This window comes from Neomonachus schauinslandi, chromosome 6 (genome assembly GCF_002201575.2).
Source record: "Neomonachus schauinslandi chromosome 6, ASM220157v2, whole genome shotgun sequence".
In the NCBI taxonomy this organism is placed as follows: domain Eukaryota; kingdom Metazoa; phylum Chordata; class Mammalia; order Carnivora; family Phocidae; genus Neomonachus; species Neomonachus schauinslandi.
The window spans coordinates 32,932,083-32,959,562 of NC_058408.1; the positions used below are offsets into that span (position 1 = coordinate 32,932,083).

At 45.8% G+C, this 27,480-nt stretch overlaps 1 protein-coding gene across 1 annotated transcript; it reads left to right on the forward strand.

Moving 5' to 3' along the window:
* The first annotated feature begins 124 nt into the window (after nucleotides 1–124).
* Nucleotides 125–16,781, forward strand: PFKFB2 (6-phosphofructo-2-kinase/fructose-2,6-biphosphatase 2). The gene is made up of 15 exons (XM_021682512.1): nucleotides 125–182; nucleotides 1,204–1,311; nucleotides 7,083–7,208; nucleotides 7,708–7,804; nucleotides 8,233–8,299; nucleotides 8,429–8,503; nucleotides 8,873–8,929; nucleotides 9,837–9,961; nucleotides 12,065–12,272; nucleotides 12,717–12,863; nucleotides 13,554–13,658; nucleotides 14,413–14,542; nucleotides 15,366–15,428; nucleotides 15,860–15,924; nucleotides 16,575–16,781. The coding sequence occupies exons 2-15, from the start codon at nucleotides 1,224–1,226 to the stop codon at nucleotides 16,773–16,775; spliced, it is 1,554 nt and encodes a 517-aa protein (XP_021538187.1). The 5' UTR covers nucleotides 125–182; nucleotides 1,204–1,223; the 3' UTR covers nucleotides 16,776–16,781.
* Nucleotides 16,782–27,480: the final 10,699 nt, after the last annotated feature.

Below are 27,480 nucleotides of genomic sequence, written 5' to 3' on the forward strand. Positions count from 1 at the left end.
GATTGGCCGATGATTCTCTCCAGGTGAGGACCGACGCCAGTGTGGCGGAGCCTGACAGGAGCACGTGATTTGCCGGCTGCTGGTGTGCCGGGCTCTGGCCACAGTGTGTCAGCTCCCGTCCGCAGCCTAACGGGACAAGTACCCGGGCCACTGGCGGAAGGGAGCTTAGGAGGGATCATAGGGTGAGCGGTGGCTGTACGGCGCCTCGAAGGGCCGGGGCGGGGGGGAGAGGGCGGGGGACTGCGTGCGCCGGGATGAGGTGAGGGACGGTGATGCGTTGCCGTTTTCGGGGAAGTGCCGGCATTGCTGGGAGTGCAGACGTTCTGGGACCGGGAGCGGCGGCTGGTGCTTGGGTTAGAGGATTTGTGTGGTCAGTGGAAGAACAGTGCAAGGTCCTTGAAGCAGTAGGACCTTCGGTCCTCACGAGCCCCTTGTCTGGGTGTGGGGCGTGAGCGCGAGGCTATCCCACCCCAGTTCGAGTCAGGACTTCTTATTAAGCAGGTGACCTTGGGGAAGTCATTTACCACCTCTTTGCGCCCCATTATTCCTTATAGACTGTGAACCAAGGGATGGGTGGGAAGAGGGTGCAGAGCAAGGGCGTGAGAATGGGAACACCAGAGGAGAAATGGTGACGCGCTAGGGTCGTCACGGGGTCCAGTTACAGTTTTTCCTTCAGGGAACATGTTTGAGATTTCCCCCACTTCTCCAATTTTTGTCAGGAATAAATCCTGCCATTGGACTGCAATGACTGTATGATAATGAACTCGATTTATTTGCAACCCATTTCACCCCCGACTTTTACCATTACTCTCCCCAGCTTTTTAAACTAAAGTAGAGGTCAGGAAGGAACTTGGATAAGCTACCTAATTTTATTAAACTTAGTTTTTCAACCTGTAAATTGGGGGAAAGTAACAATGGTGGCAAATAAGCCTTATGGAAGGATTATTAGGATTGAAGGAGCTAATTTATGTGAATGTAACTCCTAAGTCAGCATTAAAAAGGCAAGATTCTAGTATAACTGAGTCTATAGATGAGGAAACAGGGCTAGGGAGGACTTATCAAAGGACATGTAGCTATTAACCCAGAGCAAGAGGGCTGGACTGGACTCTTGGTCCAGGATTCTTTCACTTCTATTGCACCTGTCCTCTTCCCTGGGTGTTTTGAGGTATGTCTCCTTCCTTACATCCCTTTTGTCCCTTTCAGACATCTCCGGAAGAGCTGCCATGTCTGGGAATACTGCATCTTCGTCAGAACAGAACAACAGCTATGAAACCAAAGCCTCCAATCTTCGAATGTCAGAGAAGAAATGTTGTGAGTCTGGGGAAAGAGGAGGGGCTGCTCCCTCCCAGAATTCTATCTTGGGAATATAGTTGTAATCCTAGACTTTAATGCTTGTTGGGAGTGAGAGAGAATTCTTTGACATGGGAATTTAAAACCAAGTCTACAACGGGAATTTCTTGTGTGCAACAAGTAGGCCCGGTGAAATGTCTGTCATTGGGTCCAGACTGCTGGTATATCCCCACATTTTCTTACTGCTTTCTTTGACTGTCTCGTGGGGGAATCTGCACATTCGATTGATGTTGAAAGTTACCCATTCAGTGATTAAGGCAGAGTGGCAGGTGCAGGGATTACTTAGGGCTGATACTGTTAACAGTTTCCCTTCATTTTTTGGGCTACATTTTGTGAAGGTGCTGCTCACTGCAGAAATTGCAGTAAGAGCCAGTAGTAGTTCATTTTAGCAGGCCTCAGGGGGAGTCAGGTCTGACGTCTGACCTCTCACTCTCACTTGGGCACCCTGCATTCCCACAGGGTTAGCCTTTGCACTTTGCAAGGTATTTTTCCTGTAGGTTTATTCCTGTGGGGACAGGTTTGACCAGAGCGTTTCCATGCCAGTTCTTTAGACAGAGATAGCAGGTGGGTTTGCCGAGAAGTGAAGCATCATTTCTTCTCCCCTTGCATTTGCATTCCTAACCCTCATTGTAGCCTGTATGGGCAAAAGGTCCTGGGCAACTGGCCCTTACAATTTGGGGGGAACCTCAAGGAATGCTGACCCTTGCCCTTGCTTCCAGGTGCACCTTTCCTCTGGAACCCTGTCAGTCAGTGCTCACTTTAGTGGTCATATATATAGCAGGTGGAAACAGCCAACCAGCATGAGACCTGGAATCATGTCCTGTTCAAAGCTTTCCCCAGAGTCTCAACCTTGATGTTGTGTCCTTGTCAGTCTCATGATTAATGATGATAATCTCTTTTTATCTAGCACTGATGAAGCTTGCTGAGCTTTGCACTGCAACAGAGGCAGCTTTTTGTATGTGGTACTGGGGTTGGCACACCTGTATAATTAGGGTCTCCTTTCTCTGCCAGGGCAGGAAGCCAGGTACCGAGGGCAAGTACCCCATGGGAGATAACTAGTATAGCACGATGTTTGAGTGCAGCCCTTGGAGTCAGACTGCCCGGGTTTGAATCTTAGTTTTACTCCTTCCTAGCTGTGTGCCCTTGAATAAGTTGCTTATCCTCTCTGTGCCTTAGTTTGCTTATTTATAAAATGGGGATACTGATATTATCTTCCCCTAGAGTGATGTGAGAATTAAATGAGTAAATATAGGAAAGCACTTAGAAGAGTGTTTATAGAGCTAAAGTGTATTTTTTTATTTTTTATTTTCATTGCATATAAATTGAATTATACTGTAAATGGCTGTGCTGGGAGCTCACTATTTATAAGAGCCCTATGAAGAATTAGGTTTTCAGTAAAGAATGTTTTCTCCTCTTGCTTGACAGTATCGTAGCCCAGATTTGGGAGCACTAAAGAGAGGTGCATTTGTGTTGCTGGGACACTTGATCCAAAAGAGTACAGAGAGCAGGTGGTGGCATGGGCTGCACAGTGCCCGGCGTCAGCTGTATTCTCCACAGAAACCTGCTCCGTGCCATTCAAACTCTTCTGCAGTTTTTCTGCATTGAGGGCTCTCGATAGTCAAGGAGGCAGTAATCCCAGGTCTCCTTTCTTTTTTTTTAGATTTTATTTATTTGCAAGAGAGAGAATGAGAGACAGAGAGCATGAGAGGGGGGAGGGTCAGAGGGAGAAGCAGGCTCCCCGCCGAGCAGGGAGCCCGATGCGGGACTCGATCCCGGGACTCCAGGATCATGACCTGAGCCCAAGGCAGCCACTTAACCAACTGAGCCACCCAGGCGCCCCCCCCCAGGTCTCCTTTCTATCCTCTAGACTCTAAGTCCTGCTCTGCGCTCTGATTTCTCCTCTCTAGCTCCACCCTCTTCTCCCCGACTGGGAGCATCTGGGGGGTGGAGGGAGAGGTTGTCCCAACTCCACCATCATTCATTTACCCCCTTCTCTTCTTCCCTCATGGGTTGGACTGGGAGACTTCTGCAGCCATAGTCAAAGGAGAAATACAGTCATGAAAATACGTGTTTGTTTATTTACTTCTCTCCATTGCTTGCCTCTGTGTTGGACCAGGCTCCCCTGGCTGCTTAGTGCTCACACCCAGCAGTTGCTTTATTAATAGCTCAGCCGTTATCTCCTTGCTGCCAATTACACCTGTGTTGGCTGGCTTCACCCTGGGAAATGCCTGAGCTGGAGGACTGGAGAAGGACTTCAGGGAGCCAAAACCTCCAAAGGAGCATTACTGGAACTTCAGCTGCTCCAGGGATGGGGGTGACGGGTGGTTGCTGGCCGAGGTGCCTGTAAGATGCTCAGATGACTGGTTTCAGGGCATCTTAAAGGCACCTCAGGAATTAGGCAGTTGGGGACAGCAGTGAGTGTGTATATGCTTTTCTTTGTTTCTTTTCTTCTTTGAGATTTTGAGTAGGTCTGAAACAGACAAGTTCCCATGTGTACCTTTCCCCAGTTACAAAAGCAATATGTGTTCATGAAAAAGTCAAACAAAACAGAGAGAAAGTGAAAAGTAAAAAAATCTCTCATAATTTCTCCTGTCCCTGTTAAGTTTGATTCTTCCCGACATCTTCTGGTGTATTCTGTCAATGAAAATAGGTTCATACTGTACATATTCTATTCTGCTGCTATTTTCCTTTTTTTTTTTTTAACTTACTATCTTGTGGAGGGGTTTGTGTGTGTGTGTGTGTGTGTGTGTGTGTGTGTGTGTGTGTCTGTAAATCCAGATTTACCTCTTTGTGCATAGTATTGCATTCTAGGGATATGCCAGCCTCCCCCTGATGGACATTTGCCCTGTTTTTGGTTTTCCACCATCAGAAAGAATGCTGCAGGAGCATCCTTGCCCATATATACCTTAGCATGTGCGTGCTAGCAATTTTTCCTACAGAAGTAATAGGAGGAAAGACATTTGAAATGTTGACCAGCATTACTAATTTATCCTCTTAACTAGTTCTGTATTGTTAGCTGTTTTTCATATTTCAGAGGGCATGGGTGGAAATCGGGTATTGTCAACTATGGCTGCGCTGGCTCAGTAAAACGTTAACGTTCTCAGTGTTTAGCCACAGAACTTGGATATCTCGTGCCTGTCAAATAGCAGGAGATAATTAGCAGTTTTATGACTACTCAAGAATGAAAAAATAACTAATGAAACACATTTTAATAGGCTGCATATTTTAAAAATATTGGGCCTATTTAGAACGAATAGTGGAAGAAGGCCTTGTTTATGAAAAGGCAGGGAACCACTGACCTACTAGACTACCTTTCAGGATTAGATTAGAGAATTTAGTCATGCTTACCACATGGCTCCCTTGGCCAGGTGCTGACAGGAGCTGGTGGCTGGGACTGATGGGGCAGTCATGAAACCAGGAGTCCGGTCAGAGCCCTGACCTTGACTTTCTACTGTGGAATTGTGGACCAAGCTCTTCACCTCCCTGGGTTTGGGTGTTTCTGTTTGTAGTAGGGAAGTTATCAAACCTTCAATTCCTCTAAGTATGTTCATGAGGGAGAATAAGTTTAAGATGGAGAAAGGGAGTTAAACCTTGTTTAAAGAAGGCAGGAGAGAATTTCAGGTTTAAAACAGCTTTCCATTATAAGCCAAGGGGTATGTTACATTGTCTCTGAAATTAATCAGCTTGAACTATATACTATTCAAATTAAGGTGCTAGTGGTTTTGTTTTGTAACAGGCAGGACAGAATGTTCCTAATTTTGTCAACGTGGCAGTTTGAAATAGGAAGTGTGTTTTAGTTTTGTATTCTGGAAAATGAGAAGCCCAGAGGTGGGAGGTGTGGAGCCTTGGGGAGTCCTTTTTAGAGACCCCTGTTTTTTGTTGTTTTTTTTTTTTTTTGCTCTTAGCGTTCTCTGCCCAGTTAGGTAAACATGTAGCAGCTGGTCCCCTGTTTAGCTTCAGAGCAGCTCCCAAGCATCAGTTCATTTTTAGCTTTAGGGAGGGTAAGAGGACGTTTGGGGGAAGCGTCTAATGGGCTGGAAGTTGTGGACAAAGCAGGCCCAGAAGTGCAAGTAATGTGGCAAATCATGGGGGATTGAGCAGAGCATGGTGGTGAACTGGAGAAAGTGAAGACTCAGGAGGATTTTACTACTGAAAGGCGAGGCAGTTGTACCCAGGGAGACCTGTCAGGAGTCAGAGATCAGGGATTCACATCAGCTGAGGCTGCAGGGTGGCATTTTCCTGCCTGTGTGCTTCCTATTTGGACACAGATGAAAATCACTTCCATTGCTCCTTGCCTGCTTTGGAGGAGTCCCTGCCCAGGCCCAGGAATTGTCCATGTGCACAGCAGGTAAAGGACTAGAGGCCAAGTCCTCTGACCCCGAGTCTGGGCATCCACTCCTGCCTCACCACTTGGGGCCACTCTAGTTTCTGGGTACTTCTTGCCCAACACCGCTAGGAAACTCCCTTCCTTCTGAGGTCCGTCCTCTACCCAGGCCCTTCTGCCCACTTCTCCAGTGAGAGCTGTTGAGAATGACTTTCCCGTGCAACCACTTAAGTTTTACCCAGTTGTTTCTCAGCCTTACGGGCCACCTTGTCCCAGCACAGAGAAGCAGCAGTACCTGGCAGGGCACCTTCCAGAAGGCAGTGCCAGGAAGTGGAAAGCAAGGCGATGCTTTCCCTTTCTCATCCCTGGGCAGGGCCTCCCCTCACAAGAGTCTGGAGTCGTCCTACCCGACCTCGGTTGGTCCGGGCCCCAGGGAAGTGGTGGGCAGCAGTGGAGGCCCCTCTCCCACCACTCATCTGTGGCAGGATGGGCAGGGAGGAGCCCGGCCCTATAAGCAGGCTGCGGAGGAAGCACAAGCTCTGGATTCTGGTGCTAGCTCTTCCATGACCCATCCTGTATCCTTAGGCGAGTCACCTGACCTTTGACCGTCTAGTTTGCCCCACCTGTCCACTGAGCCCTATCTCTGTACATGAGCATTCCTGAACTAAGTTTCCTCAGGAAGGATGGACCAGTGACTGTTCCTGTTTCTGGATTTCTTGCTTTCACACGGCCGTTGAGGCTGGCTGCCCACGCTGCCCTTGCAGGCTAGCTTTACCATGAAGCTTCCTGAGGGGTCTTGTCAGAACTTGTGTCAAGTAGGCTTTGCCACAGTCTGAATCTCACTATGGATTAGAAATTCGGGCTTAAGCTTGTGTCCTGAGCACAAAAGCCAAACAGTTTGAGACCAGCCTCTTTTTACAGTGGGCAGGCTAGTTCTTGCTCATGGCTTTGAAGGGATAGATGGGATCCTCAGGATAGAAACTCTGTTGGACCTTTTGTAGGAGCCAGGCCGGCTCATCCCTGGGGAATCTCCAGGCACAAGGCGTGCCTCCACAGCTGTATTGTTCTTGTGTTATTAGACATTCCTTTGTTAAGGAAGGTGCCATGGTTCTTATCTTTCTAATCCTTGCCACTTTTGTCTCTCTTTCCACCTAAGGTACCTCTGTGGAGACTTTGCACATGTGGGGAGGACATGTCTTGACTTGGGTACCTCTTGGAAATTTACATGACCTTTTAGTTCTTTTTCAGGAGGTTGGCCTGATAGCTCCTCTATTTGCCATCCCAGTCTTCCCCTGGCTTGGCTGAGGTGTGTAAAGATTAAATGAGGTTATGGCTATGAAGTATCTAGCCCAGTGCACGAACCTTCTACAGCCCCTAGTCGCTCAGTTCTGTTCTCTTTCCCCTCTAGCGTGGGCATCTTACATGACCAACTCCCCAACTCTCATCGTTATGATTGGCTTGCCAGCCCGGGGCAAAACCTATGTGTCCAAGAAACTCACGCGCTACCTCAACTGGATTGGGGTGCCCACCAAAGGTAGGTGCAGGTCATTTATTCCTTGGGAAGGGAAATGATTAGTTCTTGGGCCTCCCAAGCCTCTGGAGATCTGTTCTCCTTGGCATCAAGATTACAGGGTGCTCCTGGCAGAAATAGTGGTTGATTCCTGATTTGCTGGATTTATTCCCTGTTTACAGACTTGTTTCCTCTTGGCCTGGGTGGATTGGCCTAAATTTAAGGGCATGCCTTTGGTGGTGTAGCACTTTACCTCCATATAGATCATCTTGTCTAATCCTAGCAGTACTCCTGTGAAATCGCCAAAGTGGCTGAGGAAATTGAAACTCAGACAGTTTAAGACTTGTTCAAGGACTAATACATCTGAACTTGAATCTAACTTGACTCTAAATCTGGTATTGTTCCCAACATACCATGGTGCTTTTTTTCATTTCCTTGGCAACTCTGACATTAGACCAAGAAGTCCCCTTTGGTGGGGCCATTGTATTGTTTCACTGCTGAGGGCTGTTGGTGTCACCTGCAGTGTTTAATCTTGGGGTGTATCGGCGTGAAGCAGTCAAGTCCTATAAGTCCTACGACTTCTTCCGGCACGACAATGAGGAGGCCATGAAGATCCGCAAGTGAGTCTTCTTAGGCCTGACCTCGCCGCGAGCTCCTTCTCTGCCATCACAAGACTGGATGTGGCAGGGTTTGGTTTTCCTGTCAGTAAATATCCTTTGGGGATTTTAACTGGAGATCATTTGGTAGACAGGTCACGTTGGGCTTGGGTAGGTAGCAGAACAGGCTCAGGGAGGGGCATGTGTGTTTGTGGGGTAAACCTGTAGAGTGAGACTTTATATGCATGGGGCAGGGGAATGGGAAAAATACAGGATAGTCTAAAAACCTCAGTGGGGAAGTTGAAAAGTCCAGTTAGGGGAAAATTTTGACCACTGGGAAAACTAAGCAGGAAGGGATATGACTCCTCTAGCAACCCAGTTGTTCATGTCTCTGGCTGTGCCTGAGCTTGGTCTGGCGCTGCTCTTGCTGATGTCCTCTGTTCTTGTGGCAGACAGTGTGCTCTGGTGGCGCTGGAAGATGTGAAGGCGTACCTTACCGAGGAGAGCGGGCAGATCGCGGTAAGCCTTCCCTGCCTCTTCCCCATCTTGATCTCCACCCAAGAGACTGCACAGCCTCACCCGGAGTCTGCCTTGGTGGGATTCCAGTTCTCTCTGCCCGCTCATCTACTTTGCGGCCTCTCTCCCCAGGTGTTTGATGCCACCAATACGACTAGGGAGAGGAGGGACATGATTTTGAACTTTGCCAAGGAGAATTCCTTCAAGGTAGGGTTTGGCTCCCTGCTGGAGGAGAGGGATGAGTGGCAGTGGGGAGTCAAGAGGGACGTGAGGATCTCTTTGACGCTGGTGGGTGAGGAGGACAGGGTTGGCTATCTGCTTTTCTTTTCTTGGGAAATACCCCCAGTCCTTGAGTGTCTTCTTTCAGGTCCTTTCTCAGCCCCTTAGCCCGTATGTCTGAGGCCCTGGGGATGTGGTAAGAGCTATTTTTAAATGAGGAGGCCTTAAAGGCCACTTTCATGAAAAAAAAATCCCGGGGGGTGTGGTGGCCATGGTGGGGCAGGTGTGAGCACAGGCTGTGAATGAACAGCCTGGGCACTTTTGACTCATTTATCATTGCCTTCTCTCCCTGGCCAGGTATTCTTTGTGGAATCTGTCTGCGATGATCCTGATGTCATTGCTGCCAACATCCTGGTGGGTGACACCCCTGCATACCACCACCTCCCTGTCCTTTCTGCCTTGTGTTATGTGTGTGTTGGTGGGTGAGGGGGGAGAGTCAACTGGGCAATGAAAGAAAGAAATAGACACGTTTAACAATGTAGGGTGATCTTTTTGATCTGCCAGAGCACCATTTTATACTTCCACATTCTTCCCATAGGAGAAGAAACCGAGGCTCTGAGGAATAAAGTAAGAATGAGCTGTTGAATGGAAGCCAAGACTTAGACCATAGGAGTTTTGGCCCTGTGTTCTGGGTATCAGCTGGATGCTGAGACCTAGGGATGTCCTCAGAGTAGATCAGCCTCTTCACTATCTGTCAGGGCCACCATGTAGGAAGGTCATCTGCCCACTCACTGTCTAACATTCAGGTCAGCGCTCTGTGCACTGAGTGTCTCATGCCCTGGATGGTCACGGTATAAACCAATGCCCATTTGATGGGTTGTACTGTGCTGTGTGGACATGGTATCATGATAGTGCTCTCCTAGCAGTGTGGGAACTTGGAAACAACTAAGAAGAGGTATCTGGTCCAAGTCAGGCATGCGTCAGATCAAGCACCCTATTCTGAGTGGTCGTACGGAGAAATTGAAGCCCATTCTGTGTTCCCAGCAGGGCACATAAAGGGATTGGGCCCAGGAGCAGTTTGAGCTGTGTGACTGCCTCAGTCCTTCAGCCAAGGGCAGGCACATGACTCCCCAGTTGTCTTTCCTTTCTTCGTTGCCAGGGTCACAGGACAGGGAGGGGGTGCTCACTGAACGGGGATTGCCAACGCTCCAGTGAAAGAGCCCTTCTGTGGACTTCCTTCTCTTTATTTAGCATTGGCTGTTTGTACAAGGGCTGTTAAGGACACACCTCTGACCAGGCCCTACTCTCTCTATGATTCCAGGAGGTAAAGGTGTCGAGCCCTGACTACCCTGAAAGGAACAGGGAGAATGTGATGGAGGACTTCCTAAAGAGAATTGAGTGCTACAAAGTCACCTATCGACCCCTTGACCCAGACAACTATGACAAGTAAGGTTTAAGGCCATGGTTTGAAGGGCCTCAGGCAGGGGTCTCATTTGAGAAAAGAGCCTTTCTCCCTCTGTCCTCAAACTTTCTTCTGACCATCCAGACCTATAATGTTTACATCATTCCAGAGAAACAAGGTATGGATTTGTGGCTTCTCTGTAGGTTGCATCTTACACTTGAACAGTGAAGTGTTTTTTATCATCAGTTCTTCCTCTCTGTTGTCTAAAACAAGATTTCTCAGTCTCCGCATTGCTAATTCTTTATTACAGCAGTAGGGGGCTGCCCTGTGCACTGTGGGATGTTTAGCAGCATCCCTGGCCTCCACTCACTAGATACCAGTAATACTCCCAACCTACAACAAGCCAGAATGTTTTCAGACATTGCCAGGTGTCCCTGGGGAGCAAAATCAAGTAGTTCTGATCTAGGGTGTTGTAGGACACCCCTCAGAGATGTGTCATCAGCTTTTGATCAATTTTTGAAGTTTATTGTGTGTATATATCTATTCTGTAACACACATGTATTAGTATATAAGATTACATATATTACACACACAAGAGTAACATAATATAGAAATACGTTTACATAGAACATATATGCATGTACAGATATATATAATGTATATATGATGTTATATATATAAATACATATGATACAAATACGTATCAGTAAAAATGTGTAACAAACATAAATATATATAAAATGTGTGTATGTATATATATATACACGTGTGTGTGTGTGTGTGTGTATACATATACATAAAGCATGTAAAGTCCTTAAGAACATGCCTGGCTCATCAGAAATGTCTGATTGAGTGCTAGCCATTATTACTGTGGTAGTGTCTACTAGCAATGTGCTATGCAATATGGGTCAACTTGATGTGCATGAGGTATAAGAGCCATAGTAAAAATTCCAGGCCTTTTGGAAAGATTCATGCACAATGTATTTTATCTGTTTTTTTTTTTTTCCCAAAAACTAATGATGTACTGTATGTTGGCTATCTGAACATAAGTAAGAAAAAAAAAAGAGCCATAGTAAAATGTGAAGTCCATGTTGAAGAAAGATGTGTACACAGAAACCTGGGGAATGTGGCCATACAGTTAACGGCTGTGTTTGAATAAGATATGGCCCCGCAGCCAAGCAGATGGCAAGATAAGTCTGCGTAGCTCACTGTTCCATTGTGGTAGTGGTCTGCTTAATGTTTTGAGTCTTTAAGTTCCTTCAAGTAGATTGGTAGTATTTGGAGGTGTTCCTTTAAATATAGAGTTTGAAATGTTAGTATTTGGAGGTGTTCCTTAATACAGAGTTTGAAATGTTAGTATTTGGAAGTGTTCCTTAATATAGAGTTTGAAAACCACTGTTCTAGAGATGGTGTAATAGTATATTCTTCTACATAGAAGTCCTTTATAGAAAAACATTCTAGAACAGTGTGTGTGTGTGTGTGTGTGTGTGTGTGTGTTTATAGATAGTATTTCTGATGGTAGGGTTTGGGTGATTTTTATTTGCATCATTCTACCTTTTTTTGAAAATGTTTTTGGAATAAGTATCATTTTTTTTTAATTTAAATTCAGTTAGCATTTATCATTTTTACAATGAGAAAAATTCTCTGATGAGGCAACCGTTGCAGACGTACCTCCGAGAGAGGCTTGATTAGGTAAATGCAGGGGACATGGAGAAATCTCTAAGATTCTGCTGCCTGCTGCCCTCCCCGCGGGCCATGCCATCCCCTGGTCAGGTCTTGACCAGCTCAGATGGGGGTTGTGCTTCTCACCAAACTTCAGGGTTAGCAAAATTGTCAGGTCACCTAGTCTAACCCTTGAGGGAAAGCCTGGATTCTTCGTATCCTACTTATCTAAACTACATGGCACGGTACAGGCACTTGAAGAAATGATAGACTGGCCAGAAATTGGGGACATCTTACTTCATCTTGGGTCTGAGGTGCAATCCGCCTCCTACCGGTTGTTGGTTCCTTAAAATGTGGGTTGGCTCTGACAGGAGACGAGGAAGAGCTGCCTCAAACCTGCAAGTAATTATGGGAATCCTTCCCTTCCCGCTGGTATCCTCAGATTTTCATTCCCAGGGATTCTCTTTTCTCCTGCTTTGTCCCAGGGATCTTTCTTTCATCAAGGTGATAAATGTGGGCCAGCGATTTTTAGTGAACAGAGTCCAGGACTACATCCAGAGCAAGATAGTCTACTATCTCATGAATATCCACGTGCAGCCTCGCACCATTTACCTTTGCCGGCACGGAGAGAGCGAATTCAACCTCTTGGGGAGGATTGGGGGTGACTCTGGCCTCTCGGTGCGGGGAAAACAGGTGAGGCATTCAGCAGCAGGCTGGATTTCCCAGGCTTAGAGTTGGAGGAAGGGCATGGTGGAGGTCATCTCTCTTATCCCCTTATTTCTTCCTAAATCCCATTGGGGCTGAGGCTGTGGTTTCAGATAATCAAGCAAATGTGGAAGACCTCTTCTTGTCCACTGATTCTGGCTGTGTTGTAATGTGGTAACTTGGAACCACTTCTGTTAATTCAACCGTCAGATATTTAATGGGCATGACTTGTGTGCTGAGCACGGTACAGGATGCTCCAGTGGAAGTTCATTTCCTCTTGGGTTTATCATAACTGTGTAGCACCTTTTGGATTTTGACCATGGTCCTACACGTTGCCCTTTGTAGGCCAAGTTAGCAATTGTGTGTGTGTGTCTGTATGTGTGCGTGTGTGCGCATGTTTCTCTCCTTTAAAATTTTTATCTCCAACCCAAGTTTGCCCAGGCTCTAAGGAAGTTTCTGGAGGAACAGGAGATAGCAGACCTCAAAGTGTGGACGAGCCAGCTAAAGAGGACTATCCAGACTGCTGAATCCCTGGGTGTGACCTATGAGCAGTGGAAGATTCTGAATGAGATCGATGCTGTGAGTAGGAATCTGATGGCTGCAAAGCCAGTAAGAATCTCTTATTCAGGCAGGAGCTCTCAGAAGTCACAATATGGTCAGTTTTATCTAGAAAACTAGAACTACCAGGTAGTAGTAGTAGGGGAGGAAGAGGGAACAATTGCACCCCAGTCAGGGCTTCCTGCCTGTTTCAGCACCTGTGCCAGTCACGGGCCTAGACCAGTCTGTGACCTAGCCCCTCTGGCATCTGGGGACAGCACGGCTCCATTTTGTTTCTTTGTATATTTTTCTGCTGGGGAAAGGAAATAACTAACAACTCCCTTCTTTAATTTCTGCTTAGATCACTTGGTCCTTTCCAAATTTTTTTCTTGGCTTTCTCTGTCCTTGAGCACAAAAGCAGACATTTTTCTTTTCTTCCTCTGTACCTTTTTATGCCTTCTGCCAGAATGCTCTGGTCCCTTCAGTTTCTCCTCCCCTGCTTCCTGTTCCCTTTATCCTGCTGACTTTTCTTGGACCTTTAACTTCTCTGAAGTAGTCGGAGCAAGTAGTTGGAGCAAGCTGAGAAGCCACGTCTCCTGCACAGTGGCCCTCCCCGTGCCAGGCACTGTGCTGGGACTGGGACACTAAGGATTCCTTAGTGTCGCCCCCCTTGTTTGGGGGGGGTGCCGCATGGGGCGGCCTCCCTCCTGCAGCCGATGTGGCTCCCTGCAGGGCGTGTGTGAGGAGATGACCTATGCGCAGATTGAGAAGCAGTACCCGGACGAGTTCGCGCTTCGAGATCAAGAGAAATACTTGTATCGGTACCCTGGTGGGGAGGTGAGATTTCCCCTCATGTGGTGTGACTATCCAGCCCTCCGTTGGGGGTTTAGCTTTAATTAGGGGGGAAGGAGTGAATGGGATGTGGAAGGTCTAGAAAGGGTAGTCAAGGCATCATGTAGTTTTGTCCTCCAACTTTGGGTCATAGTGTGTTTAATTCAGCTTAGACCGTCAAACATCTCATTAAGATCTCCAGGGAAAAGGGTGACAGGATGTCTTGTGTGTTGATTCATTGTAGAATCAGCATCTTCTTTTTTACTTCTTTTTTTCATTCCACTCCCTCAGTCCCACCCCGACCCAAGCAGGTATAGGCCCCGAGTCAATATATGGGGTATGAATGATTTCCCTGTCATCTCGCATGTTTGAGGCTGTTCGCTGGCCCGAGGGGCTTTGTAGTCTAGAGCCCTGGGAGGCCCAGGTAACTAAAACCAACAGCAGAGGTCCAGGAAAGCCCTCGGAGCCTCACGTGCTGCCTGTTCATCTGTGGGAAGGAAAAAAGACCCAGGATGAATTCACATTTCTTCTTTTTGACCTGTAGTTTTCTCAATCTAAATGTTGCTCTTGAAAGGTCTGAGGATTCTCAAGAGATCACAGGGCTGGGGGTAGTTAGCAGGCGACATGAAGTCGCTGAACCTCCAGCAGGAAAGCCAGCTGGGGAAGAAGGAGAAGTGGCCTCCTGACTCTGGAGCCAGCCACCGACTTGGCTGCTAGCCTGTGCCTGGCCTCCCACCAGTCTGCCTCACTTCCCCCGCAGTCGTACCAGGACCTGGTGCAGCGGCTGGAGCCCGTCATCATGGAGCTGGAGCGGCAGGGCAACGTCCTCGTGATCTCCCACCAGGCTGTCATGCGCTGCCTGCTGGCCTACTTCTTGGATAAGGGTGCAGGTGACATTTGGGGAAGGGCCAGGGGACACATTCATGGCGAGGGGGTTGGACTCAGGGTGGCGCCAGGATCCCAGGCAACAGAACCTGCCCCTCTTCCACTCAAACTGGAGTGCATTCTTCTGACAGCAGTGTGGGGCTCCCAGCAGCCACTGGGCCAGCTACTCACTGAAGTTACTCCTCTGGTACCAAAGCCCCCATTGGAGTGGCCACTGCTGGAGCTCCTTAATCCTGCTTGGCTAGAGGGCCAGTGTCTAGCTGACCCTCCTGGCAGAATCAGAAAAGTGGTTTTGCACATTCCCGGCTTGTTATTTGGCTACAAGGAGGGTGGTGTCTTAAAAGCATCTTCATCCTTTGGATTCATCATAGGACAGTTTCTGGGTAAAACCTGAAGGAACTTGCTGACTTTTCTGACCCTTCCCTTCCCTTCCCCTTTCCTTTCCCCTTCCCTTTCCCCTCCTCCTTCCCCTCCCCATCCCCTCCCCTCCCCTCCCCTCCTCTTCATCTATCTGAGCTGCTGGGCAGCCTGCAGATTGGCCTTTGGTACACCCACATAGGCCACAATCTTCCCTTCCACCGGGTCCTGCTCACTTCTGTTTTGCCTTCATGGAAGGTTCTAAAATGGACTGCTTTCCTTCCTTAGCCTCTCAGTAGCTTGGGCAGCTTCTTTAGTGGCTGTCCCGATAATTGTCTGGGGTCTAGGGGAGGAATTGTACAACTCTAGGTCAGGGTGAAGAGAACTCATGAGCTCCTTAGATTCTCCCACTTACTTGACCTTAATCCATAGTACTCAGAGACTTCTCTCACCTGGTCTTTCTGTTTTCAGATGAGCTACCATACTTGAGGTGCCCCCTCCATACCATCTTCAAACTTACTCCTGTGGCCTACGGTAACTATGAGCTTAGCAGTGGGCAGGACGTGGGGATTGAAGAAAGTCAGGCTATTTGAATTTTCTCTGAAGTTTGTCTAGAAGTTCAACTTTATCACCCCTGTATACCAGGGAAATTCCATCAGTGCTTTCCATTTTTAAAAGGATGTATGGGGGCGCCTGGGTGGCTCAGTTGGTTAAGTGTCTGCCTTTGGCTCAGGTCATGATCTCTGGGTCCTGGGATCGAGTCCCTCTCCCTCTGCCCCTCCCCTTGCTCATGCTCTGCATCTCTCTCTCTCTTTTTTTAATGCATGAATAAAATCTTTAAAAAAAGGATGTGTATATTTGGGAATATATACATTCTTTTATGGTATGTTTCCCATACTGAATCTAAGGAATTTTTCTTGGAGCTTTTTTCCTGAAGGCCTTTTCTCTTTCCTCTGTTTCCTCAGGATGTAAAGTGGAAACAATTAAACTCAATGTGGAGGCTGTGAACACTCACCGTGACAAGCCAACCGTAAGTATTCTCCCGCAGATGAACATGCAGGCTCCCTGCCACCTTGAGTCTTTGAACCTTTGACATCACGAGACTCGGGTTTTGTTTATGTACAAAAGGGAAACACATCCAGAACTCATGTCCTATGTAACTCATGTCCTAGTCTGTTTACTTCCAAAAGGAAGAAATGTTGGAATTACTACTTTTTTAAAATTAGTACCTCTTTCATGAGTCTTAACCTTGAAAGTTGGCTCCTGGAAATCCAGTTAAATATGGGAAGTGTTTGGCCGAAGTCAAATACAGATTTTTTTTTCCCCCAGGGAGTGCTCCCTTTAGAGAGTAAGACCCAGAGGAGCCTATAAGGTGGGGTCAAGCGGTATAGGGTTTGTTCCTAGGTCTGTCCTGATAATCTGTGTGATCTTAAATAAGCCCCTTCTTGTCGTGGGCCCTCCTTCCTCCTTTGGAGTATGATGCTCAAGGAGCTTCTCCTTCTACAACCCTTTAGCTTTCTGGGACTAGGGCTAAGGCCATGGCCCATGTCTTATGAGAGACTCTATCTGCAGAAGAGCAGGACTGGAAGAAACGGTTGTGGTTACAGGCATTATTTAACCTTTATGAGTGAGCTTTTGGCTTGGCTTTCATTTGTGTGGTGTCCCTCCATTTCCAATTAGAACAACTTCCCCAAGAACCAAACCCCTGTAAGGATGAGAAGGAACAGCTTTACGCCTCTGTCCAGTTCGAATACAATAAGGCGTCCAAGAAATTACAGTGTTGGGAGCCGGCCCCTCAAGCCCCTCAGCCCTCTCCGTGCCCTGGACATGCAAGAAGGGGCCGACCAGCCGAAGACCCAAGTCAGCATTCCGGTGGTGTAACCGTGTGTCCCCTCCAGGCTTGGCCTCCTGCCCTTGTCTCTAAGCACCAATGAGTCATTTAACTTCCAGACCCCACCCCCAACACCCCACCATGGACTTTAACACAGAATGTGAGCTAATGTGTTTCCAGACCAATCTTAGCTGTTCTCCAGTGTGAAACATCTCCCTGCCCAGGGGCAATTTGACCAGTGGGTGTTTTAGGACATGTCCTCGGTTGGGGTGGTCTGGAGGAGGAGGAAAAGGGCTACACTCCCCTGGGTGCTTAGCATAGCTGGGTCTGAGGTTAAGCCTGCCCCATAGCCTTGGTTCTTATCCTTGGTGTCTAAACTCCTCATGTCCTTGTGTTGGTAAAGGAGGGGGTGGGGCGGAGGGGGAGACAGAAGCCCATTTTTCCTTCACCTTTATCTCTTCAAGGTGTGCTTTACTCACAGTCCTTACTTGCCTGCTTTGTTCCCCCCTTGCTCACCTCCCCTTTGGATTCTCCAGTGTGATGCATGGCATTGTCATCGTGTCTGTTGAGGAGGGAAGGGGTGGTTGGTGAGAGAGAAGTCTGGGCTCTGTTGATGCTCTCTGCAGGGGGCCTCAATGGATCCAGACTGGGGGAGCTTTTTTTTCCCCTCCTCTCCTTTCCTCTCAAGCCAGGTCCTGAAAGGGTCAGCCCAGGCTGCAGAACATCCACAGATGCTCTGGAGCCCACAAGTGGACATAGGGTGAGAGTTCGTGCCTCCTTTCATGAGAGCCAGTCCTAAGTCTTTGAGGCTCCGGGGGAGTTGGCTCTGAGTATGTGTGAAATATCTTGGTTGGTATTTTTCACTTCAAGAGCCAGGCATGGGTCTTTTTGGCGGCTGTGGAATGAGGTTTAGGAGAATAGGACGTTCTCTAGGTCTTGCAGGGCTCTTGTAGGGCAGTCATGTCTTTTTTCAGTGGCTCCCAGCTTTGCCAACCACAGCAACTTTCCTGCCAAGGCCAGTGACCTCTGGGGCTGTTTAGAAGGACAGAGTTAGATTAAAGAGTCACTGCTGATACTGGAATTGCTCAAGGCAGACAGACGGCAGCGAAGAGTTCACTAGAGCTTTTTATTTTCCTGTAATTTTCAACACACTCTCCTCTTTACGTTAAAATATTTTGCATGAGCAGTGTTTCCCCCCACCCCCCCCAAATGTGGAAAGGCCTGGCCATGAATTTAATCTCCCTCACCGGTGTATTCTTTTATCTCATCTTGGTTTCCAGGAGTCTTTGGGACCTTGAGGGGTCTAGCTCTTAATTATCTGGAATTGCCTATTCACTTTTGTCATTTTGTTTTCTCTAGGGTTAAACAGGAAACGTAGAACAGGGGATTCTTAGCTCCTTGGTGGCCCCTCCAATTCGGTATATAAAACATGAATATATGTGCAGTTTTCTGAGAGAGAATTCGGATTTCTCATGAGATTTTTAAAAGTGATGGAATACATCCACACCTTAAAGTTATCAATTGTCTTTTAGAGGAAACCAGTGAGAGCAAGTGACCTATTTGCCAAGGGTCTTTTTCTTTGGTAATAGAAGACCTTTTGTCATGGTTCTCATCTAGGAGCATTCATTACAATCCTCTTTAGAATTTTTGAAATACATACATGCCCCAGTCCACATTAGGCTTTAATACTAACTCAGAATCTCTGGGGTTGGGGTCTGGGCATGTATGCGTTGGCAATAACTTCCCTGAAGATTCTGATTCATACTCAGGGTTAGAGCTCCATTTCAGTTGTGGGGAGAAATACTGGAGTAGTTCTTCGGACAGAGTGTCAACCTAAGAATTCTGAATTCTTTTTGGCTCTGAAAGGACGATTCTCTGGAGTTAGATGTGTGAGCAGATCACAGTATTACACTAAGTAATACACTAAGTATCACACTAAGTGACCCCCTTGAAGGCAGGCTGCTGTGTTTTAGAGCGTTATTCTGGGTTCTAGTCCCATCTTTAACCCTTTACACTGCAAGGTGTTGTGGAACAAAGCACTGTGTGAATAAATGTCCTCGGGTAATAGCTGGGAATTTTCAGCACTCTGGATAAAGGCACAGAGATAAAACCTGTAGGATGATAAAGGTTATCATCATAGGCAGCTGCCTTGTGACCTTGAGTCCTTTATTCTTGCATCTGAGTAGAGTAGGACATCACAGTGTTTCCAAAGTCTGCTTGCCTAGCTTCTGCTCCTCAGTGTGTCTAACCTGCTATTTCTGTTTTGCCATTACATTCTGGGTACATGGTGTCTTTGCGGGGCTTCGGGCTGGGTGGGGGGGGGGCTGATGGTGATAGGGTGCACAGAAGTGGAAGAAAAGGTCCTTTCCCTGAAGAAGGTTATTTTAGAGACAGGGTATATAGTTTATAATAAATGAACATTTGCAAAAGAGCAACACATTGCGTCTGTAAGTGTGGACACTGAAGGGGAGTTCAGATTCCTTCTGACTTTTCTCTTGTCCTGTGAGACTGAAGGGGGATAGCAGGTGAGAGTCCTCCCCCTCCAGGTGAGAATGAGATGTGGTCTAGGTGGTGTGGGGGGCACTTTTACAAGGTGGCTTCATCTAACCTTACTTGGCCGGCAGCATCCTTAGTCCAAATGATGATTCATTCAGTTTTTTTTTTTTTCCTGCCGTGCAATAAGAATAATTCAGAGCTAACGAATGACAAGCAGGAGCATTTTGATCCAAAGACTTTGGATTTGGGTTGTGCATACTCTTAGTGAGAGGATGATTCTCTAACACACGAGCATTGTGTTACCCTGTTATAAACCCCAGCATGAGCCACAGGTCACCAGGATGTTCACTGTGGCCCTCAGCCTGCTCCTTATTTCTCCACTCTCCCCCATGCTAGTTTGCTTCCCCCAAAAGAGGAGCCTGAGGTGGTCTTTTTAGTCTCAGGTGGGACACAAGAAATTAGAACTTCACGGTAGCAAGGCTTTCGGCATCCTTCAGTTTTTAGAGCAAGATCCCTCCAGAGAAGTTTCTGCAGGAAGAAGCCAGGAGAATACAGAATGGCATAGAGCTCTTACTCCAAATTTTAGAGAAGTTCCACTTCCTATCTTTTCTATCCTCCTCTTCCCTTTCTTACTGGAATGTGTATTGGTAGTATCTGCACATTGCTATAGTTATGTCTAGGTCATAGATTCTACAAAGAAAGGATGGATTCCGGAGCACCTTTTGCTGAGGCTTTTGGTTTCATTGTGGGAGAAATAGGTGAAGGCTTTAGCATTTAATCTATTAAATTATTTAATCTAGTAAATGGAGAAAGGAAAATCCCTGTATATTTCATTTTCTTGCTTGGAAGCTGAATGATGAATTTTGTAACAGACTTGAAAGAGGAATCCAAAGCAGATTTAGAGAACTAGCTTCTCTTGTCTCATAATCCTCAAATTAGAATTTAGCTCTTCTTAATCTGTATTGTCTTTGGTTTTTGTTTTGATAAGGGGATTGTTTTACATTCAGCTGCAAAGTAGAATTAGAAAATCTTAAAAACATGTGTAGGGGGTCTGCCCTATCTTATTGTCTCAGGGTTTTGTTTGTTTGTTTCTTCCCCAAGAAGTTAGAATTAGGAATACAACGTGTCTGTATTCCCAGGCTGAATGGAGGAGTGTTTCCTGTGAGGTTCTGGGTGTTCCTTTTTGCAATCCACAAATGGATCTGCAGAGGCACCAGCATTCTCAAGAAATATGACATAACTTTGGAAATAAATCCCATCTTCCGGTTTTTCTGTGAGTAGGAGGTGTGGGTTCTGGAGAAACTCACTGGTGCTTGGGGTAGCCAAAGGACAGGGGGAAGAATGTCTAATGATTGAGAGAACTATATCTGGGTTATACAGTCTTAACGGACATTCCATTGTTTTTGCCCAGTTCAGAAGCCGTGTTGTGTTTGTTTTCAAGAAATTTGGTCAATTTACCCAGGTTTTCTAGGATATATTTTGACTTGGTCATGTTTTAAAATATTTCAGTTTAAAAAATATCTAACAATTGAGCAGGTTGTGACATTGGCAGGATGGATCTCTGACTTCCCAGAGAGGTGATACAGTCATCAGAAGTAAGTCCAGGAATTTAATTTGGATGCATAGTGTCCAGAAGACTGTATCTAGTAGTATCCATGTGCTTACTGACTGGCAGACCCTGGTAGAATCTGTATGCTGACTGACTGACTGACAGACTCCAGTAGGGTTTTTTAATCTGACCGTCTGTTTTCTAATTGTACCAGTTAGTAGTATATGCATATTACTGTGATTTTGTGTCCATTGCATGTGTCCTACAAAGAAAGGAAGTAAACACTTTACCTTTTTTTTTCAGGGGGAAGTTCTGTACCTATGATTTTTAATAGACATTTCTTTTAGAGTAGCAGTCAAAAATCTCATCATTTTGTAGAAAACGAAGGTTGAACATCACTTTTGTGTGATATTTTGTGAACTCAGTGAAGGAAGTACCTCCTCAAAGCCTGTAATTGTTACTTCTACCTGTGTGAATTCCACCCACTCTCCCACTTCTAGGCAGGACTTCCCTTTTACCGTCTGCTTCTGAACCTTCTGTGTCCTCAGCTTCCCTGTCACAGGATGTAGCAGCGGATAATGCTGTTGTTGCATTTGACTCTTATTCAAATCTAATAAATAAAAATGCAAAGGAAGTTTTGCATTTAAAAATTGATCTTAAGAGTTGGCAAAGGTGTTCTTTCCAGTCAGCCTTTCACTGGGGATCTAGGTAGGACCAGTCTTTACCAACTCAATGTTTTTGTAACTGAACTGCTTGTGTACATTTTTTGAATTGTGTTTAAATAACAAAATCCGCTCGTTCTGATATGGTGATGGTTTTACTGTGGCAAAAGCAAAGGACTGATCACCAGCTGTGCCCCTGGAGGGGGTTGGAAATTGGTGAAGGGAATGAACTGAATTGGGAACTCATGCATAGAGTTATCCTGCGGATTTCCTAGGCACAGCTCTGGTGAAAAAGGAATGTGAGTCCTTACCAGCATTCTGACTTAATCTGGTGACATTGGTATCAAAATATGCCACTCAGATCCACATAAGGTGTGTATAACTATATTTGAAATGTGCTTTTGTGTGTGTGTGTGTGTGTTTGTGTGTAGAATGGGTAAATAAAATTGAGTAACTTGAACCTATGAGAAGGCTTCTGGGTTTTTTGTTTTATATTTTGGGTTGTGTTCTCCACCCACTCCCCCACCTTTGAAACTGTCTCCTGGTGTTCCATGATTGAGCCTCAGAGGAGCCAAAGCCAGTTGGCGGTGTGACTGGAGTCCTTGGTGTGGGCATGGCTCTCTTCCACCACCTTCTGGGAAAGATGGGAAGGACGTTATGGAAGGCACGTGAACTTCCATAGAAATTGTGTGGACTTGTTGGCGCCTCTACAAGAATTAAGAAAACGTACCTTTGCCCGTACTGTACTATGACTCCCCTTAGCCACATGTAACTCATTATTGTAAAGAAAAAAATGTGGAGATTTCTTAGAATTTAGTGGGCTGTTCTTCTAAAACATGACCCGCCTTTTTGTAAAGAGCTTACAGTCAACGGAATGAAATGGCATTTGACTTCTGGGACAGGAAGTAAGGTGGAACTGTGTCACTGCCTCGCTCTTCAGTTCTTTGTCAGCCTCGAAAGGAGCTGCAGGAGCTCATTAGACATGCACTCTGGGGCCTACTGAGTCAGAATCTTCGACTTAATAGCATTACCAAGTGATTCAGATGCACATTTAATACTTGAGAAACACTGCTCTAGGGGGAAGAATTCCTCACAAAACATTCAATCCCAGTTTATGGGAAGAAGCTGATTTCTGCTCTGACGGATTGCAGAACGGACTGGGATAGCTACAACTGTAGAGACCCTCCTCAGAAGCCACGTAGCCGTGACAGCAATGCCGTTTTGTCAGCATGGTCTTTTGGTTGATAGTAGCCTGTGTGCTCTCCTTTTACCACAGGATTTCCTGCAGCTTCTACCTCCTATCTTGGGTATATAGCTTATAGTCTAGGTCTGGAAGAAGTGCCTGGTCCAACATGGTTACAAAGGTCGGTTTCTCAGGGAAAGAAGCCCATGACTATACTGTTGGGAGTTTGCTAAAGGGTAAAAGGGTGTGTGCCAGCACAACAGAGGGTCCATGCATGTGTGCGGAGGTGGGGATATGGGCGGTGGGGGAGCAGTGGGGGGGGGAAAGGGTTCTGCATTACTTTTATTTGTCTTTTGGCCATGGTCTAATTGCTTTGTCTCTCTTCCTCTCTGGCTCATAGGCAGAGACCGGGTTGGCTGTGCACAGGCACTCTTCTTCAGCATCCCTCACATCGCTTTGCTGATGATGTGAAGGCCGAGGCCAGACCTCTCCAAGATCTACTACAAAGCTTGGGATGGCAGCTCCACAGGGGCTCCCATCAGGAAGTTAAGCTGGGATTGGACATTTGGGGCCACCAAAATGAGGCCTGGACAAACATTACATTTCTTCCTGTCATACCTAACGGGAATATCTTACACGGGATAACTTAACTTCCCTCTGCCTCAAAACATCTCACAGCCTGAACTGATCAGTGTGTATTATCTCTTTGCTGGGTGTGACCCCAGTTGGCCAGTCTTGTTCCGTTTCAGCATTTAACTTCCTACCTGCGATTGTATCCCTGGCGGCCTGTTCTTTTCTGAAATGCAAATGCACCTCTTCAGATTTGTTTCCAAGTGAGAGGGCTGCACTGCAGCAAGCCTGTTCAGTGCTGTAAGAGCTGGTCTCTTCGTCCATTCCAGCCGAGCAGGCTAGAGGACAATACACAGATGTTAGCCATCCCTTTTTGTCACGTTGGAAACGAGACAAATTCACCAGGTGAGTAGAGGGTATCTGAGAAAGTCAGTCCCTGAAATGTCTCTCTGCGGCAATGGAAGAGGAGTGTCAGCCACCTTTTCATGTAGAGAAGTTTTTTCCTTGTTCAGGCCCTGTAAGGGCAGGATCTGACTGCAAGACTCCCCAGAATGGGTCCCCGTCTTCAAAGTACCCTTTTCCCGAGTAGCTACTATATTTCCTACCTGATGCTGTGTCCCCTCACAGTGGCAGAGGGATATGTCATTCTCCAGTGGTTGGGAATGAGGGCTGGAGAGAAAAGTAGGGCACCATTGACATGACCTGGAGAAGTAGAGGGTTCCTTGGGAATCAACTCTACCAGGGAGTTCTTACTTCAGACCAGGTGCAGGGGCACATGACTTTCTGTGGGGTTTATCACTATGATGTGGTCTCTACGAAAGCTGTGGCTGTGCCTTCGAGAGCAGCTGGTCTTCTGATGCCTGCCTCTTAGCTAATTGTCACTAGTGGGGTCTCCTGGTCTCTTATGTATAGAACACTGGGGGGGAGGGCAAGGGAGACATGAGTCCTTGAGGGGTGTGTCATTTGGCTTCCTGTAAAGATAAGCCAGGTAATTCTCTAGATCAATGTGATTCTCTGTCAGTGTGATTTTAATATGTCACAACTCCAAAGGAGGGTATGGAAGCTCCAAAGGATAAATATCTTACAAGCAAATTTTTTTTTTTTTTTTAAGGATAATAAGTTTTTTAGCTTTTTAAATAATTTTTCCCTTTCATGCAGATACCCACTTGCTGGGCGAAAGGGTACGTAACAAAAGTAATGAAATGCAGCTTTTCCCAAATGGTTCTTTTATACTGTGGATGATACGGGGCTCCGTTACCTAAGATGTGATGAGCTGGGCTGCGGGCAGTTCAGCATCCGGCAACCAGGAGCTTATTTTATACGCACAAAGCTGCCTTCAGAAAGGCTCCCGACTCTGCTCTGTAGCAGGGGATTTTCATCTGGCCATTTGTAGCATGTGGTACTGTCATCATTTTGTTCTTGTGCTGCAGGTTTCTTTCTGCATCTAAACGCAGTGTCTTGATGATCAGATAATGTTTTTATTTAGTTATTTATTCATCCATATGAGATATTTTTAAGTCCCATATTAGTGTTTGCATGTGTTTGATCAGAATGTAAGATAATTGGTGTTGTCTGTTTTTTGGTTGAAATTTAGGTAGTTTGAGATTTTAAGTGTGGTGTCCATAGTATTACCTTAAATTAAATTTCCAAGGTCTAGATATCTGTCTTCTGTAAAAGGATGATAACTATGTTAAGGCACAATGGATTTCTTTTGAGTACTTTTTTTTTTCTCATTGATTTTTATCATAAGTACCAACCAAGAGGTGCATTTCTCTGGAGAGAAGTTTATCTCCTGGATAAATAAAATCATGCTAAAATATGTCAGTAATATGTATTGCTTTGTAATAAGAAATATAATAAAAGTTATTTTTAATTTAAACATGTAAGTAATTTTTGAAATCACCACAAAATAGGATAACATTTGGTGCATTATACATACCCAAAATGTTAATAATATTGTGCAAAATGTCTTTGAAACTAGCTTCTTGAAAATGATTCTCAAGTTCTTAGATCATATATATATTTCTAGCTAGTGCTTGAATTGGTGACTCCTGCCTTTATCAAGTTACATTAGCATTTCCAAATGATATCAGTGGGATCATTATTGCCATATATTATTGACATTCTGGAGCTTTATTAATTTATTTAACAAATATTTAATGATCATCTATTGGTTTTCATGCAGTGAGTAAAACCAAGTCCCTGTCCCCTGTCCTTGGAAAGATCTCCAAGCACTTCTGCAGGTGTTACATTACCCGGCCATCAAACCATCATTTGTAGAGGGAAAAGCACATCTGGGATCATTCTAATTTCACAAATAGGTGAATGAACACCCTTATTAAGTGACTTACCTCAGAACAAGGTAAATGGTAAGATGTGTAACAGTGAGGGCCCAACAAACATATAACATGCTGTTTTTAAATGTAGCTGGAAACTTCATAAAGATACCAGAAGTAGAATATGACTCCTCAGAGAATGCTCCAGTGTTGGGTGATGGTCATTATTTGCCTTATTTCTGTAGCCTTAATTATTCCCTCATGTGTTCAGCCTCTCCAGGGTCTTCTCTGAGGACTGTCTGTGAGGAGGCCAGCCTCACTAGCTTGCCCTGATCGGTGACAAGCCCACTGGCACTTCCCATGGCAGTCCAGCATTCGCCCATCACCCTGCCTCATGGTCTTGAAGTATTCCCACCATCCAATCTACATTCATTGTCTTGAACTCATCTGAGGATTTGACAAAAGCTGAGGCCCCTCTGCCCCACAAAAGGTAGATACACCTCACTTTCGCGTTCAGTGGAGCAGGCGTCGTGACCGAGGGTAGCAAAGCGGGAGCTAGATGATAATGTATACACACCCCATTTCCCTTTCTTTTCTTTGACATTTAAAAAAAAAATCCATCCATTTGATACTAACTTTTTTAAGCAGGGGGAAGAATATGTGGGATTCGGAAATGCTTACTTTTTAAAACCGGACACTGTAGAATATTTAGGAATTTGAATGGATTAGCACAAGATAGCATCACTAACCTCTGGGGCAGCCGGGGCTGGGGGCGGGGGGGTGATATTTTATTTTTCTTAACCTCAGGGTGCCAAGTGCATTTTTTGTTCTCATAAGCCGATGCCACACCGTCCCAGTCTCCACAGGTGGAACACCTCACTTCCGAGCGCCCTTCTGAATTCCCAAGGGCATCTCGATACCCTCTTGGTAGTATGCTGTACCTTCCCTGCGAAAACTCGGTCAGATTTGAGAGACGGGCTTCTCCTCGCAATTAAATGAAATAATTTCACAAGCATAGGAACCCTTGTGAAGCAGCGCCGAAGCAGCGTCCCAGAACTAATAGGGCCTCACCTCTGAACAGGTAGTGCCATCATCGAGCATCCAGCCTACTTTCAGAGAACACCTTCTTAAACCACTTGGATTTTCTTCCTCAGTGATCTTCTTACCTTATTTTACATTCCGTTTTCATTTGTCAGAGCGTCTCCTCTTTTGTCCGTCGCCTTTTCAGAATTTATGGATGGAAAGGGAAACAGTCTCGGGCACAATTTAATAAAGTCTATTAACCATTCTTTCCCAAATTTAAATTCCTGGGTCGTTTTACTCAAACCCTGGTAGAGCCTTATTTATTTATTTATTTTTGCATTGATCAGTGTTTCAGATTAGAAGGTGAAGGTGCCAGCAAACACAGAATAATAGCACCTTTTATGTGACAGAAGGTTACTCTCCCCCACAATGAGGTGTGGAGATAAGCAGCCTAGGGCTGGAATGGAGCTTTCTCAGTCATCCAAGACCTTCTGTCTTACAGTCCTTCTATCCTTCTATCGTGTTCACTTATCATCCTCAAAATGTGTTGGAATCTACCCCCTAGTACAATGTAGCTATTCGAGCTACAGGAATCCTGTCTGCATTTCAGTCAGCTGGAAGGAGCACAAAGGCCACGCTAACTTCTTGCCATAGCGCATGTCTGTCTTGACTCACAATCAAAGCTCAGACTACAATGTTTCATGAACAATTAGAGCTTTAAAAAATTTCTGTTAGTTTTAATCTCATGTAATCTGCATAAAGGCTACTTTTCTGGCCCAGGTTTTTCTTGGTGAGGCATTCAAGAAACATCAACTCAATACATAAAAAAAAAAATCGTTGGAAAAGCATTTTAAATCTTTTTGGAATTATCTTGACAAAGACCAAAGGGGATCTAATCATAACCTACTAGAGAACTTAAAGTCATCTTTTTCCAATTCTCTTAAAACCACACACACACACACACACACACACACACACACACACACACACACACAC

Coding starts and splice junctions, on each gene's coding strand:
- PFKFB2 (XM_021682512.1), top strand. CDS start 1,224: ATGTCTGGGAATACTGCATCTTCGTCAGAACAGAACAACAGCTATGAA. Junction 7,805..8,232: donor GAGGCCATGAAGATCCGCAA/GTGAGTCTTCTT, acceptor TTCTTGTGGCAG/ACAGTGTGCTCTGGTGGCGC. Junction 8,300..8,428: donor AGGAGAGCGGGCAGATCGCG/GTAAGCCTTCCC, acceptor CTCTCTCCCCAG/GTGTTTGATGCCACCAATAC.